Raw genomic sequence first — 14670 nt, 5'->3', positions numbered from 1 at the left:
AATTGCGTTTGTCTAAAAGCATAAGCAATCATTTTTCCAAAAGGATTTTCATGTCCTAGAAAAAAACACAAACAAGAATCATTCTACTTTAAGCGTTTCTCATTATCGCAATTTTATAATACTCTTTGGCACATACTTTTACACTATGTTCTTTAATACATTTTGTAAGTTTCTCTCATAACAAAAAATCATCTCATTTCTCCAGCTTGTTTCTCTGCTGCATTCTTTTCATTGCAGGTTTAAGAAACTCTGTATGTGTTGGGTCGCTTTTGCACATGTTGCATTGTGCTTTTTCTAAACCTTTCAAACATTTTAGTTCATCGCCCGGTTAGTAAATATTTTATAAATATTAGTTCACACTGGATGAGCAGATTCAATCAAGCAAGATTACTGTCAAATAATCATGCTCCATCATGCCAGTGAAACCGATCCCTTGTGGGTCCACCTGCCATATAAAAATGCCACCTACTAGGTGACCCTAGATCCATCCCACTCTTTTCCTCTGTTGGACGACTTGCTCTCAGCTATTCCTTTCCTAATGACTTACCCTCAGACATCCCCTTCCTCTGCCGAGTGACTTGACCTAGTCTCTTCCCTGCCTTGTGGCTTGCCCTCAGACATCCATTTCCCTTGGCTGGTGACCTTGTTTCAGCTATCCCCCTCCCCTGCTGGGTGGCTTGCCCTCATCCCTCTTCTTTCCCTGTTGGGTGACTTTCTCTCAGCTTTTCCTGCCGGGTGACTTTCCCTCAGCTTTTCCTGCCGGGTGACTTGCCCTCCTCCCTCGGACCTTTGTATAACACAATCCCTACTGAAATTCACCTGTGCACTGGACGATGGCTCTGGTAAGATTAATGGTATTTTGTAGGGAGGCAAGTAAGACTGGGGGCGCTCAGTTTCTTGAATTGATGAGTTTTTAGCTGCCTTCTGAATTACAGGAGTTTTGCAGTAATTTGGATGCCAGTGTGAATGCTCTTCCATATCCTTGGCTCATATGTTCATTCTATTTTTTGCCTTTGTTGCAAATTTTCATTCAAAGTTTGACGATATACTGGTATGATGTAGCCTGCTTGAAGTGGCTAATTCCTGAAGATGATGTCCTGGAAGGGAAGCCTATGTAAATTCTTGCATGTTCTGATTCAATTGAGTTAAATCAAAGTTCTGAGAAGTGCAGAAGCATGTATAATGCTGTTGAGGGGCAACTTATGTTGAGGATTGCGATTCCTCCATCTATTGGCAACAGAGACAGGGTCTCTACTGATATTTGGAAATCTGTTTCTGAAGGAAAGGTTTAACTTGTATCATTAGGGAGAACAGATACCATGCTGTTTTGCTTTTCTAGACCATGTTCTCTTTGAAGATGAGCTTTGTGTTGGGGGTGGATCCAAGTGATGTTGCGGTGTCTGACAGCTAATGAATGAAGCATTCTAGATCCCTAACAGTTAACCAAACTTGAGTCTGAGTTGATCAATAACAGGTACTAGATGGTGGTGGTGATGGGTTTTATGTATGTCCTTGACAACCATTTCTGCATTAGCTTGAGGAAGGATTTGAGTTATTGTTTATCCCGACGGGAATTGGTTGGTCTGTACTATGATAAAAATATGTCTGCCTATCTAACCAATGCTCAAATTGGGACAATGACGAGATCATTCCTGGGTTTAAAGGATCATTACAAACTGGAGTCTGCTTTTGATATCATCAGCCCTAATGGTCATAGGAAGCTGTACCTCCAATGGAGATACGACTCCCTACCGATAAGAGCTCTGAACTCACGCTGGCATCCCAATGCCCCCAGAAACTGACCCGCGTGTAGTGCTGAAGTAGAGTCTGAGTTACACATGGTTTTCTTTTGCCCTTCCTATAAGATTTCTAGGAAGAAGTGGATTATCCCCATCTGCAAAAACCTGGGCATTAGGCAGTGTCTGCAGTCCTATCGAATATTAAAAACTGATCTGTCGCCAGTAATTGTTTTTGCGGTCACAAAATTCCTGGCTGCCATGTGGAACACCAGAAGGAAATATCTGGGAAAATGAGATGCAATGCAACTATGTAATCTGTCTAGGTGTTCTGGGGGTTGAGATGACCTGAGGTTTTTCTGGGGGATTGGCCTTTGATTTGTTTTTTTGACAATGTTTTAATTTAGAATGATCTTAATGCTATTGGCACCTTTGTGCTCTTTTTAAACAACTGTAATGATCTATGATGTATTTTGTTGTACATTCTTTTATGACATTTCTTCTGTCGAAATAAAGATTAGATGATGATGATTTGAGTTATTGTCCTCTTTAGAGGAGATTATGGGGTAGAGCTGAATTGATCTTAATGTCTGTAAGTAAGGCAAAGTATCGTTATTTGAGCGAGATGACTTATTGTCCATCATGTCCTCTTTCCTTGCTAGGTGATCTGGCGTTCAACCCTTCCTCTTTTTTGCTGCTAGGTGACTAGCCGTCTGACCCGTTCTCTACCCTACTGGGTGATATGCCATCTGTCCTTGCATTCGAGTTACAGAACCCCACACTGACGGAGGCACGCCATTCGCAAGCAGACTGCAGGCGGTCTTGCATTTTGGATGAAAGGCTTTATCGATAAAGAAAAGCTATCTTTTGCAACGTTATTCTACGTGCAACTAAGATTAGAATAAGACCTCCGAGTATGAATTCACAGAACTACTCCTGACACATCCCTGAGAGACGGAAATTAAATTAAAGTCTAATCGGGTGGCTGCTGTAGGAGGTGTGTTATTTGCTTACCGAACTCGATATCATATACTGGAAGAAATAAAAAAGGCACGATACCATAATAACGAGATCATCCTTATATTGTGGGAATGTTTTAATTTTTATCCTGATGAAGGTGTTGGCTGATAAATCTAACTGCCAAAACCGAAACGCGTCGATGCCCTTGTGTAATGGGATACACTAAAGTAATGGACTAGACAACGTCTCCAATTCAAAGATACTTGTACAGAATTGGAATATGATTTATATAAGTCTGATCATAGTATCCCGTTCTATATTTTTTAACCAATGTGTTGCTTTGTTCCCACTTTGTGATTATTATCTGTTTGTATGATGTTAGGATATATTGTTTATCCTTTTTTATTATAAATTTTAATGATATAATAAATGGTATACTTTTTATAATTTTCTGACTACCCTTACATTATCTTGTTTGCTGCCTTAAATGAAAGTGTGAATTGACGTGTTTGTGGTATAGATGCAAATCTTTGTCTGCTTAGAATTGGTCCAGAGGGGACGTTATTTTGTGACATACTGTCTTTTGGTACCCTATCCCTTTGGTACTTTAGGGTCCCTCTCTTTAATTAGAGGTACATTCTTTTATGACATTTCTTCTGTTGAAATAAAGATGAGATGATGATGATTTGAGTTATTGTCCTCTTTAGAGGAGATAATGGGGTAGAGCTGAATGTTGTCTACAGATTGATCTTAATGTCTGTAAGTAAGGCAAAGTATCGTTATTTGAGCGAGATGACTTATTGTCCATCATGTCCTCTTTCCTTGCTAGTCGACCTGGCATTCATCCTCTTTCCTTGCTAGGTGATCTGGTGTTCAACCCTTCCTCTTTTTTGCTGCTAGGTGACTAGCCGTCTGACCCGTTCTCTACCCTACTGGGTGATATGCCATCTGTCCTTGCCGTTTCCTGACGAGTGACCTGTTTTTGCTGCACCCTTACCCTTTAGGGTAACCTGTGGTTCATGCTCACCTGCTAGATGACCTGCAGTCCCCTCACCCTTCCTCTGCAAGTTGATCTGGCATCCAACACTTCCTCTTTACATGCCAAATAACCCCCGCCACAGTTCATCATTTCTTGCCAGCTGACATTCTACAATCTCATGGGTCCGCTTGCCATCTCTCTTGTGGTGATCTTCCTGTAACTGACCTCCCAACTGTGCATTTTTGGAGAACCTTCAAAGATACCATGACATTCTATTTGCATAGACCACTCTTACAGTTCATGTAAAAAAAAAACTCCATTGAATATCATATTACTTAATTGGTCAGTTTCTTTCCAAAATAACACAAAAACATATTTTAGAGGGAAAACTCATATCTTTGCCAATACTGGCTCAAAATGCTGCATTCCTTTGAAATAGCCAGAGCACTTCTCCTTGAATAGGTCTTTTGAAAATGTGTTTTTGTTGTAGTGTTGAGTTTCAAATACCCATGATTCTGTCTCTGATTCAAGAGTGAAAGCTATTTAGGGAAGTATACTTTTTTTCTATACAAATGCTGTGTTTATAGTTGACTAATGATGTTCATGAAAGCATTTTCTTAAATTTTACAGAAAGTATTCACAAGCTAAAGGAAAAAGCAAAGAAGAGAAAAGGAAGAGGCTTTGGTTCAGGTGAGATTTTGTCCTTTTTTTCTTCTATATTACTTTGCACTCATCAATTTCTTCTCCCCAACACGTATACACATTCAGCCCATCTGATAATGGCTTAACTTATATTTTTGTACCATTTTTGTTTCAATTTTATGATGCACACTGTATAATTCATATCCCCTTAAGAAAACTTACCTTTTTGGAAAAAATTATAACCAGTGTCTGGTGCCAACTCAGTGTATTCTGTTTATTTGGGGGGCGGTGGGAAGGGGGAGAGAAGTGTTATGAATGAGACAGACTTTTCTTATCTCTTATTTGTAAGAGATTTATTTGGTGCCCAATCCCAAACCCCAGAAGTATTGCACACAATTGTTAATATTTTACAATAAGCTCTCTGTCATGAACTGTTCTTCTTCACGTCATGTAAGAACTGCCATCATAATTACTCAGTTAATACAATTATTAGGTTGAAGTCTAAAACTTTACCATAGTTACCAATAGGTGGCTACAACAATTCTATATCTTAGGTTTCTACTCTTGTATGCTGTGCTATGCACATCATACTTAATGCCATTAGTCCTGAACCAACTCACCGATTATTGGATGAATCACCTGTCAGCATCTATAAAGCAAGTTGACTTTCTACCATAGCCTATCCCACACACTGGTACCTATAATACCTTTTTAACACATGGTGATCTGGTGAGAGAGTAGAGGCCCCGTGCTCATCTGTCCTCTCCTGTACTCTTTACACTATTAACGCTTTTGTTCTAGTTTCAGGAAGCACACAGAATCTGCTATCTGTTGTATCTGTTTTGGCTCTGTATTATGGGTACTATGCAATGCCAAGTTCACCTCTAACCTATCTTGTTAAGTGCTGCAGAGTGTACACAATCCCTTTTCTAGCTTCCAATTGTTAGCATTAGCAACATTTATAGAAATGAACACATTTAATTTTGATATGTTTTGAGTTTTTTTTTGTTTTTATTTAACCCCTTGTGTGCTTCTGTCAGCCAACGGCCGTAACGCGCACTACCTTCATAGTGCTGCGCACATCCGTTGGCCGACGTGGCTCGCCCACTCAGCTAAACCGGCGGAATTGTCGCCGCGGCTAAGCGGATATAGCCTACTCCATTGACTGAAATAAGAAAATCCGGACACAGTATTTATTATATTGCATTTAATTGTTTTTTATTATGAGACAGAAGTTCATTTTACCAGTAGAGATGAACATTCACAAACCTATTGGAAACAGCCAATCCATTTGAAACAGCACAATGTCCTCACTAAAGTATGTCAAACATCACTCACCAGGTCAAGTCAGAGTGTATGTGTGTGTGTGTGTGTGTGTGTGTGTGTGTGTGTGTGTGTGCGTGTGCGTGTAAAGGTTACACAAACGAGTTAAGAACCTTAAAGCATACCTACAAACAACTCAAGTAGATGGTGCACCAGCAAATAACCTCTCTATCTGAGGAAGAGAGTTGGCTTTCACCATCCATCTAGAGCTTTACGCTCTGCCGCGTTGACACTGGCCACGGTCCCGGCAATCAGACGTGCGCGGACGGGGGGTCGGTCCTTTAAATATCTGGCGCCACGGGCATGGAATGCTCTGCCACTCGCTCTGAGAAAGAGCGAGAATTTGGCCTCATTCAGGAAAGAGCTGAAAACGTGGTTGTTCGTTCTCTGATCTCTCCCCTGCCACCGGGGTTTTGCTGTGTTAGGTCTGATAGCGCCGGGACACTCTTGTTTGAGTAGCTGAGCGCTCAATAAAACCTCCGATAACATAACATAACAAATAACCCCCGGACCGAACCACTTTCAAAACCGCCCTAAACCAAATACCATCAATCCTGAAAAGGGTAAAAAGAAGAGCCCTGGCAGACTGCATCACAGCAAGCTCCAACCACTGCAAGGAACTGTTCAACACTGTCGGAGGATTCTCCAGCCTATCAGCTACCGAAAACATCACCACCTCACGAGAACTCTGCAACACCATGGTGGGCTTCCTCCACAACAAGATCTTCACCATCTACAGGAACTTAGAACCCCAACCCACCGACTTCCCCAGCCAGTTTGACCGCACAACCGAAGAACATGTCCACCTACTCACCACCTGGGACCAGCTCACCACGCAAGACACCACAGCCATCATGAGCTCCATCCACACGGGAGCAACCAGGGACCCATGCCCCACCACATCTTCAACCTAGGAAGCAAGATGATCAGCAGCGAGCTCATCACCATCCTAAAAGAATCAATCACCAGGGCTACTTTTCCAAAGGAATGGATGCACGCAGAAGTCAAGCCCCTACTCAAACCATCCGCTGACCCCAACAAACTCAAAAACTACAGCACTATCTCCCTGTTCTCGTTTCCAGTAAAGATCCTCAAGAAGACCATCAATTGTCAACTCAAGCTACTTTCTGACCTCCTATTTTACATATTTCTGCCAGTTTCTGACCTCCTATTTTGCCTCTTTCTGCTCTTTTCTGACTTCCTATTTTGCCTCCTTCTGTTCGTTTTTGATCTCTGTTTGGCTTGTTTCTGATATCTTTTCTCTTTCTGCTTGTTTCTGACCATTATCTTGCCCTTTCTGCTAGTTGCTGACCCTTTTTCCTGCCTCTTTCTGCTTGTTACTCACCATTACTCTGCCTCTTTCTGCTTGTTTCTCACCATTACTCTGCCTCTTTCAGCTCGTTTCTCACCATTATTTAGCCTCTTTCTGCTTGTCTCGGATTTCTGTTTTCCTCTTTCTGCTCGTTGCTGACCTTTATTCTGCTTTTTCTGGTAGTTTCTGACCTCTATACTGTCTTTCTGTTCGGAACTGATCTTTGTTCTGCCTCTTTCTACTTGTTTCTCCTCTTTATTTTATCTTGCCTCTTTCTGCTCATCTGACTTCTATTTTGCCTTTCTGCTAGTTTCTGACCTCTAATCTTCCTCTTTCTCCCCTTCATTTTGCCCCTTTCTGCTCGTTTTGGACCTCTATTCTGCCTTTTTCTCACCTTTATTTTGCATCTTTCTGCTCCTTTCTGACCTTTTTTGCCTCTCTGCTCGTTTCGGGTCTCTATTTTGCCTCTTTGTATTTCAATCGCTTTCAAAACTCTTAGAAGGTAAGACATGTCTTGCTCCTAAGGTCTTGGCCCAAAGTATGGTTGCGTGAATCCTGTGGGGAAAAAAGGGACTATTTTATCATTATTAATGCTAATAATGACAATACCTATGAAAGTGCTGTCCCAAATATGTAATACAGGAACAGATCGCGATGAGCACAGTTTACATAACTCTTTGAACAACCTGCAAATGCCTCAAAGCTTGCCTGTGATTGCTTGGAATCTTTGAGGGGTGTCTGGTTTTCCATCACCACAATAAAAGTGGTACTGATTTATATGATGGTAGTGTTTTGAGCTTAGTTGTTGCAAATATTTGTCGTCTTCCTATGCATTTATTCTTAGTTAAGCTCAATTAAAAAGTAAACATCTTGGCTGGGTAAGTGTCTACATTTTCGCTGTTAGTTTTTTGAGTTGCATGTATGTGGGAAAACAAATCATAGCTCTTTTCACCCTCAACACGTAGATGCACTTTAGTGCTGTCTGTCTTTGAGAGAAATAGGTATATAATTAACATCCGGGAATTAGTCTCAAAGAAAATGGTGGTGTGTGGGGTTGATTTGGCATGTCCCTGCCAGAGTGCATATCCTTAAATTAAACCCAGGCAGCATTTATGATAAACTCTTTTGCCCACACAACTGTCCCAAAATTAACATCATCCTCCTCATAGGGCAGAGGTCTTCAAACTTTTTGATGCGGAGACCCCTCTGCAAAAAAATTTAGGCGTGAGGACCCCCTCCTGACAATTTTTTAGAACAAGGTCCTCATCATTGCCAACTATCGACAACCATAAATGCCCCCAATTCCCACAGCAAATCATTTTTACTTGGGAAATAAATTAAACAATGTTTAGCAAACCAAAGGTACGTGAGCATGGGGGGCGTGGTTAAAGGTGTGTCTAAAAACAACGTGCCTCATGCCTTAAGTCTTCTTGCTGTGCTGCCCATCGTCATGGGTTCCGGAGTAGCGTGCTACTCGCCCAAAAAAGCGCTTCAACACCCCATCAGGGGTAACAATCGCTATATAAATGCAAACCTTTTTTCCCTCTTCAATCCCTCTGCTATCCTTCTGAATCCAAATAACCGACCAACCTATCCACCACTCCAATTACTTTCATATTTCACTATACTAATTCAACACTAATCCTTCTTGGCTTCCGGAGTAGCGTGCTACTCGCCAAAAAAGCGATTTGACACCTCAACAGTAAACGCTAAAATATAAATGCAATTACAGTACAATACAATATGAAAGGGAAGGAATTCATCTTATTTATAAAATATGGTGCGTTCCTGTCCTTTCTCTCTGCGTTGGCGCACAAAGTGCTGCCTAGCGCCAACATAGGCAGGATTGTTTTTGTGCAGGAAGGGGCACCTTCCTGCCGAAAAATAATCCTGAGGGTTTTTCCTCTTTCTATGTGTGATGCAAAATGCAGCACACACGAAAAGAGGAGAAAAAGGAGAAATGAAAACCTTTCTCCTCATTACGCCTGCTGTGGGGAGGCATAAGGTTTTGACGGTGCCCCAGGTTTACATGTTTTTCATATCTAGGTCAGCATAAAATCCCAAGGGTGTTGCGGGTGAACACCCACCGCAATACCTATGGAACACCAACTTGACATAGAGCAAGGCAACGTAGCGACTTGTGATGCGTTTTCTTACTCCATATCTATGAGGCCATGCAAAGCCACGCAGGTTGACTTTGCCTCGTCTCATAGATATGATTGAAACGCTTGTCGTTGCCGAAAATATGACGCTCCGGCGAGGCAAGCCTCTCATAAATCAGCCCCAAAATATTTTGTTCGTTTTTTAGGTCTTTCACCATCAGATAGCTACATATAAAGTAATGGGTAGCCTAAATGAAAAATACATTTAAAAAGTTGTTACTCAGTGGGAAATGCACTATATTATGAAACCTCTTTTATTAAATGCACACAGAATTACATTTGGTTGGTTCAGCGGAGAATAGTGACGTGTATTTTTAGTGCTATGAGGTCACAGCTTGTAACAAAAAGCACAGTGAATGTGTAAGTCATTATTTTATACTTGCAGTACACACATTATAAGACAGACTGCTACGAACTTTGCAGATAGTTTTAGGATAACATGGAGCTTCCAAAATGTAGATTTGAGTAATGTCAGACCATAAGTAATGCATTGCATTTGCATAACTGTCCCTCAACTCCTCCTCAGGCGTACTAAGCACTGTGTAAATAGTTATTGTTAAAAGCACACACTTCACATTCCAGTTGTTAACCACCATGCAAAAAAAAACACATATTTGCCATCACAATGCTTGGAGTGATTCAAGCAATAAAAGCCAGAACCCCTCCCAAGCATCCTATACATTTGCAGATTAACTCATAGCGCACATTTGCATTTCATTCAGGCAAGCAAGCACCCTGGCATGAAGGATTGTTTTACCTGTCTGCTCTGCCTCTTCATTTTATAGACTCAACTTGCTTCAGCCAAAGCATTTTAACGATCGCGGTCGTCTTTGTCCAAAAGGAATGGCACATGTTTTGTATTTCAGGCAGAAGTTAGGCCTGGAAAAGCGTGACACCCTTCCCAGCACTCCACGGCCCCCCTGGGGGTCGCGCCCCACAGATTGAAGACCTCTGTTCTAGGGTGCAGGTCTACCATTCCTCCAATTTCTAACACTTAAAATCAGCTTTTACTTTCTTAGTTCATTTCTTGAGTAACTCTCTCATACCAAGAAAACAAATCCAATTTCTAACACTTAAAATCAGCTTTTACTTTCTCAGTTAATTTCTTGAGTAACTCTTATACCAAGACAACAAATCCAGTATGCAACAGAAAAAGATACAGAATGAGCTGCTGTTGCCTGGGTAACTTGAGACATCAGAATTTGTATTCAGCGGGAGGCTTGGTACAAGTATTTGGAACAAATGCACCTTTCTTGCTTATTGGGTCTAACTCTCAATCCTTGAAGCAAAGTCACACTTGATCACTAGGTCTGAGTTTTACTCTTTGTGTCTAGGTCTCATTCTTTGAAAGGCAGTGGTTTGAGCCTCACTTACTTAGACACCGATCTTACTTATTGAGCTTCATTCTTGCTCCATAAAGGTTATTTTCACTTAACTCTGACTGAGTCACTCAGTCAGAGTTTCAATCAGTGAAACAGGCTTGCTCACTGTATATTCTCCTCCTTTGGATCTCAGTTGCCCCATAGGATTAGGGATGCATTGCACCTTGGAATAATTATTAACAGAATATTCAAAATCTTAAAATTTGATTTGTCTGATTGTGTACAACCTTTCTGTTACTCACTCCATGCTAACACAGTCCTATCCAGTTCTTTAGAGTGTGCCCCTGATCCCAAATATTTGCACACTGTAATAAACATTTAAGCATTATTCAAAACAAGGGTTATCGGGGGGGGGCAGTTTCAACCTTCTTCAATCTAAGATTTTATATGCTTCCAATCCTTTTCTAAGATGACCTAGTTCTGTTGTATCCTTGAAGGGCTCAAAGTCCTTAGGCTCAGCATTATACTTACTACTTCAGCCTGCCTAAACCTTAGACTGATTCTTGATGCCCACTTCTCTAAACAAAACCGGGTTTGTGACTAAGGATAGGAATTCACTGTATTAGAAAATATATTTCCCAGATGAATATTTGATAAAGCCCTATTAACTGATGCAGAATTGTAAGATTCAGAAAGTGGATCTTTAAAAAAAAATAATAATAAAATTGGATGTGTTTTAGGATGCACTTGAAACAACTTAAGAAAGAATAGTAATTTCAAACCAAAGCCAATTATTTAGAGCTACAACACAACATCAATTTTGAATGAAAAATTGAGCGAAGAAGGTGATTTTAATGTACATAATTTGTCACAAATAATCACCCTTCTTTGAGGCATCAAGATAAAACATTTTTTATTCCCTCTTGGTAATTATACACTAATACCCGTGTTGTGATTGAAGCAATTTAATATTTTTCTATCCCTGCAACCATTATACCGCCGTATGCAGAGAATGATTTAACTTCATGAACTGGGAGTTTTTGTAGGAGGTTTTACAAGTCATTCTAAGCCAGCTAATAAATGTTATGTCCACTTTTTGTGACCAAGCACCTGCATTTTTGGTTCTAAATAATCCAGTTAATTTGGTGATCTCTTGTTACGAGGCAGGTCTGCCCCATGTCTCCTATTCTCTTCACACTATTTATTAAACCATTAGCAATTGCTTGGAGAACAAATGCTTACTTAAACCAGTTTTCCAGGGGCTAGTAGGCCCAAGCTTTTTGCAGACTATTTGGGATTATTTTTATTTGCAGATAAATATAAAGATCCAATCTTACACAATTGACCAACTTTTACCTAATTAACTGCTGTAGGCCGGTACAAAGCAAACATTGCTAAAACAGACATTACATTTTTTTTAAAGAAAATGCAAAGCATCCCTTTTTTGTTACAATACAACTTCAGTTATGCATCACGAAGATATTGAGGTGTATGGTTTTCAGAAAACTGGACAACTTTATGGTCTGAGTTATGCTCCACTTCTTAAAGTTCCAGAGTATATTGGAGTTATGGAACTGTCTTGATTGTTGGAAGTGTACACTTAATAATAAATATTGGACCTTTTTTGTCTACTTTACGATGGATAACATGAGATTTTTTGTTTTATAAAAGGGGACCATTTTAATTAGTTCTTTTTATGTTTTGATGGCCAAACATCATCCTCAGACAAGTTTAAAGATATTGGGTCTTCTAGGAATAAGATTAGGTTGCCTCTTTCAGACCTCGGTGATTACTGTGGGGCCGGAAGCCGCGCATGACCGCTACGCGCCAGGAGGCGCATAAAGTTGAGCCTCATCCCCTGACGAGCGGGGGTGTCGAAACGGAGGTCTTGCAAGCTTGGTACTTAGAACCTACCTTGAGCGCTGTTGTCTCCCAGTGTGCCCGCTGCCGCACTTCGACCATCCTTGTGCGGCCGCTGTGAGGTGAGCGTGCCCCGGGGACTGCAATCCCCAGCATCCAACGCGGCGGAAGCCGCGCATGACCGCTACGCGCCAGGAGGCGCATAAAGTTGAGCCTCATCCCTGCTTCGCGGGACGCCGGGCTAAGCCCGGGCAAAGGGCGGGCCCTCTGGGGCCTGAAGAGGCTGGGTTGGGTCATATTCCTGTCATCTATTACAAGGTATCTCATTAACGGTGTCCTTACAGTACACTACAGGTGAAAGCAGGTGGATTAAGACAACTTCTGTATTTCTTGTTGTGACTTTGAGGTGAAGGCAGTTATTACCATGTCACTAGGACAAGTAAAAGGGGCAACATTAATTACGAATGTAGGCTGTGGAAGCATAGTAGGAACTATGGACAAATATATCACCAGGGTTGTTGATGCCCTTGATCAAGAGACTCTATTTACCGAAAAAAGGCTTTCTACTGAACTCTTCAACTCCAAACGGTCGTCCCTGGGCCCAATTCAGAACAGCACAACACCTGAAAACCGGCTGAGCCAGCGGCTTAGCGACCTAGGTTTGCCTGACATTAGTATTGGGTCAGATACATTAAGTGGTGTTACAGCCGGGAATAGCACTAGAGACAGTGTCACCATTCTGGAGGATATTGGACAATGTGATATGAATCCCCTAGATAGCTATGAACTCTCGACTGTTAATATAACACCTATAAGTGTGAATCAAACCGGGAAAAGAAAGCGGGGAAGTGGAGGGTATAAAGGCAAACCGGCCAAGATCCCTAAATTAGGAGAAAAATTAGGTTCATCAAAGGGCTCTAATCGCCTTGACCCCACACTTGATACAGCCCCAAAATAAAGGTGCCCGCCTCACTTGTAACAATAATCAACAGCAGTCATCGAAAAAAATACAAATAGTGGAGTCCAAAGAGGGTGGACTGATTGGGAAAGTGGAGCACCTTGTAAAATCTCTAATACTTCCTATTATTGAAAGGCTAAAGGTAATTGATAAAACTCTAAGTAACCTCCAAAAGGCCACAGTAGATAACACCCAACTACTTAATTCAGCCCTAAACAGCATGAAGCCGGGGGACCAAAGACTAAATAGCACAAGGCCAGAGGTTCAGGATGAGAACGCAAAGAGCATGGTTAACCCAAAACATCCTAATACTGCAAACACGGGCCACTATGTATTACCTTCGGAGGGTGGGTTGGGGAAGCACAGCAGAGGGAATCCCGGGAGAAACCACAGGGAATAGAGGGCAGCGATAGAACAACAAGGCTACCGGAGAAATCTACAGAAGGGGAAAAATTGCCAGGCCCAAAACACACTGTCAAACAAACTATTGGTGTAGGCAACCAAACCATTCTAAATTTACCACCTGAATGTTCCCCGTTAGTAATAGTCCTGGGAAATATCCCTCCACTACGACAGGGAGAGAGAGAGGAGTTTTACCAATTAAAAAACATGGTTATACATTGGTTGAGCCGAAACACCAGGGAAGGATTTGGAGTAGGAGACCACATAATAATGGCACGAAGAGTAGCGTGGCTTGGAAAACCCCGGAAATGTAGAGAAGGTGATTGTATAGTGGTTAACTTTAATAGCCCGATACCAGTGGACAGGTTATTGAGGGAAGTGCAGGGTGGCACACTACAGGGTAGACAGGGCATTGTCATACTGCCTCTTGGTTTTTTTTTATAGGCCAGGTATATATGACACACGTACTCGTAGAAACACGATTCATACACCCAACCCCTCGGTCCTTGAAAGAATACCTGGATGGGACACTGTACCATTTAGGCATCACAGAGCTAGGATGTGGAAACATTTGGACAGCTTACACCGGTGGAGGTCACGAACAGATTCAATGCCCTCTCTGGCATCGATGACTGCGACTGACAGAGAGAGGATTCTATTAGCCATTCGCCTCCGACCGAACAGCTTAATTTATATGTAAACCCCTGCTCCCCCGCAAAAACCCTGGTACTAGACCAGGCACCCCAGCCTTTAGTTACTACCATATTGGCTAATAGACATACACCAAATGATGAGATAGAGGAAAGGGTGTTTGTGAGTCCCAATTTTACTGCTGGGCCTATCAGCCCCTTGGACTGTGCATCAATTAAGCTAGGACTAGCCGATACACTAATTAAGATCTTGTCCTGGAATGTGGCTGGACTGAAGAGTAAATTGTCCATTCCTGAATGGGGTACCTTTATGGCATCACATGATATTTGCATGATGCAGGAAACTTGGGCGTTACAAGAAAGT

The 14670-nt window shown here is 41.6% G+C and overlaps 1 protein-coding gene across 1 annotated transcript in view; it reads left to right on the top strand.

Annotated features, from left to right (window-relative positions):
* The window catches only part of RBM8A (RNA binding motif protein 8A), a 53786-nt gene that overhangs the window by 3368 nt on the left and 35748 nt on the right, over positions 1–14670 (top strand). Inside the window, exon 2 of the mRNA XM_078668485.1 lies at positions 4306–4365. Coding sequence (XP_078524611.1) covers positions 4306–4365 — 60 coding nt within the window. The remainder of the gene's footprint in view (positions 1–4305; positions 4366–14670) is intronic.

The sequence above is a fragment of the Lissotriton helveticus genome, chromosome 12, assembly GCF_964261635.1.
Source record: "Lissotriton helveticus chromosome 12, aLisHel1.1, whole genome shotgun sequence".
Lineage (NCBI taxonomy): Eukaryota > Metazoa > Chordata > Amphibia > Caudata > Salamandridae > Lissotriton > Lissotriton helveticus.
This window is presented reverse-complemented; position numbering and strand designations above follow the sequence as displayed.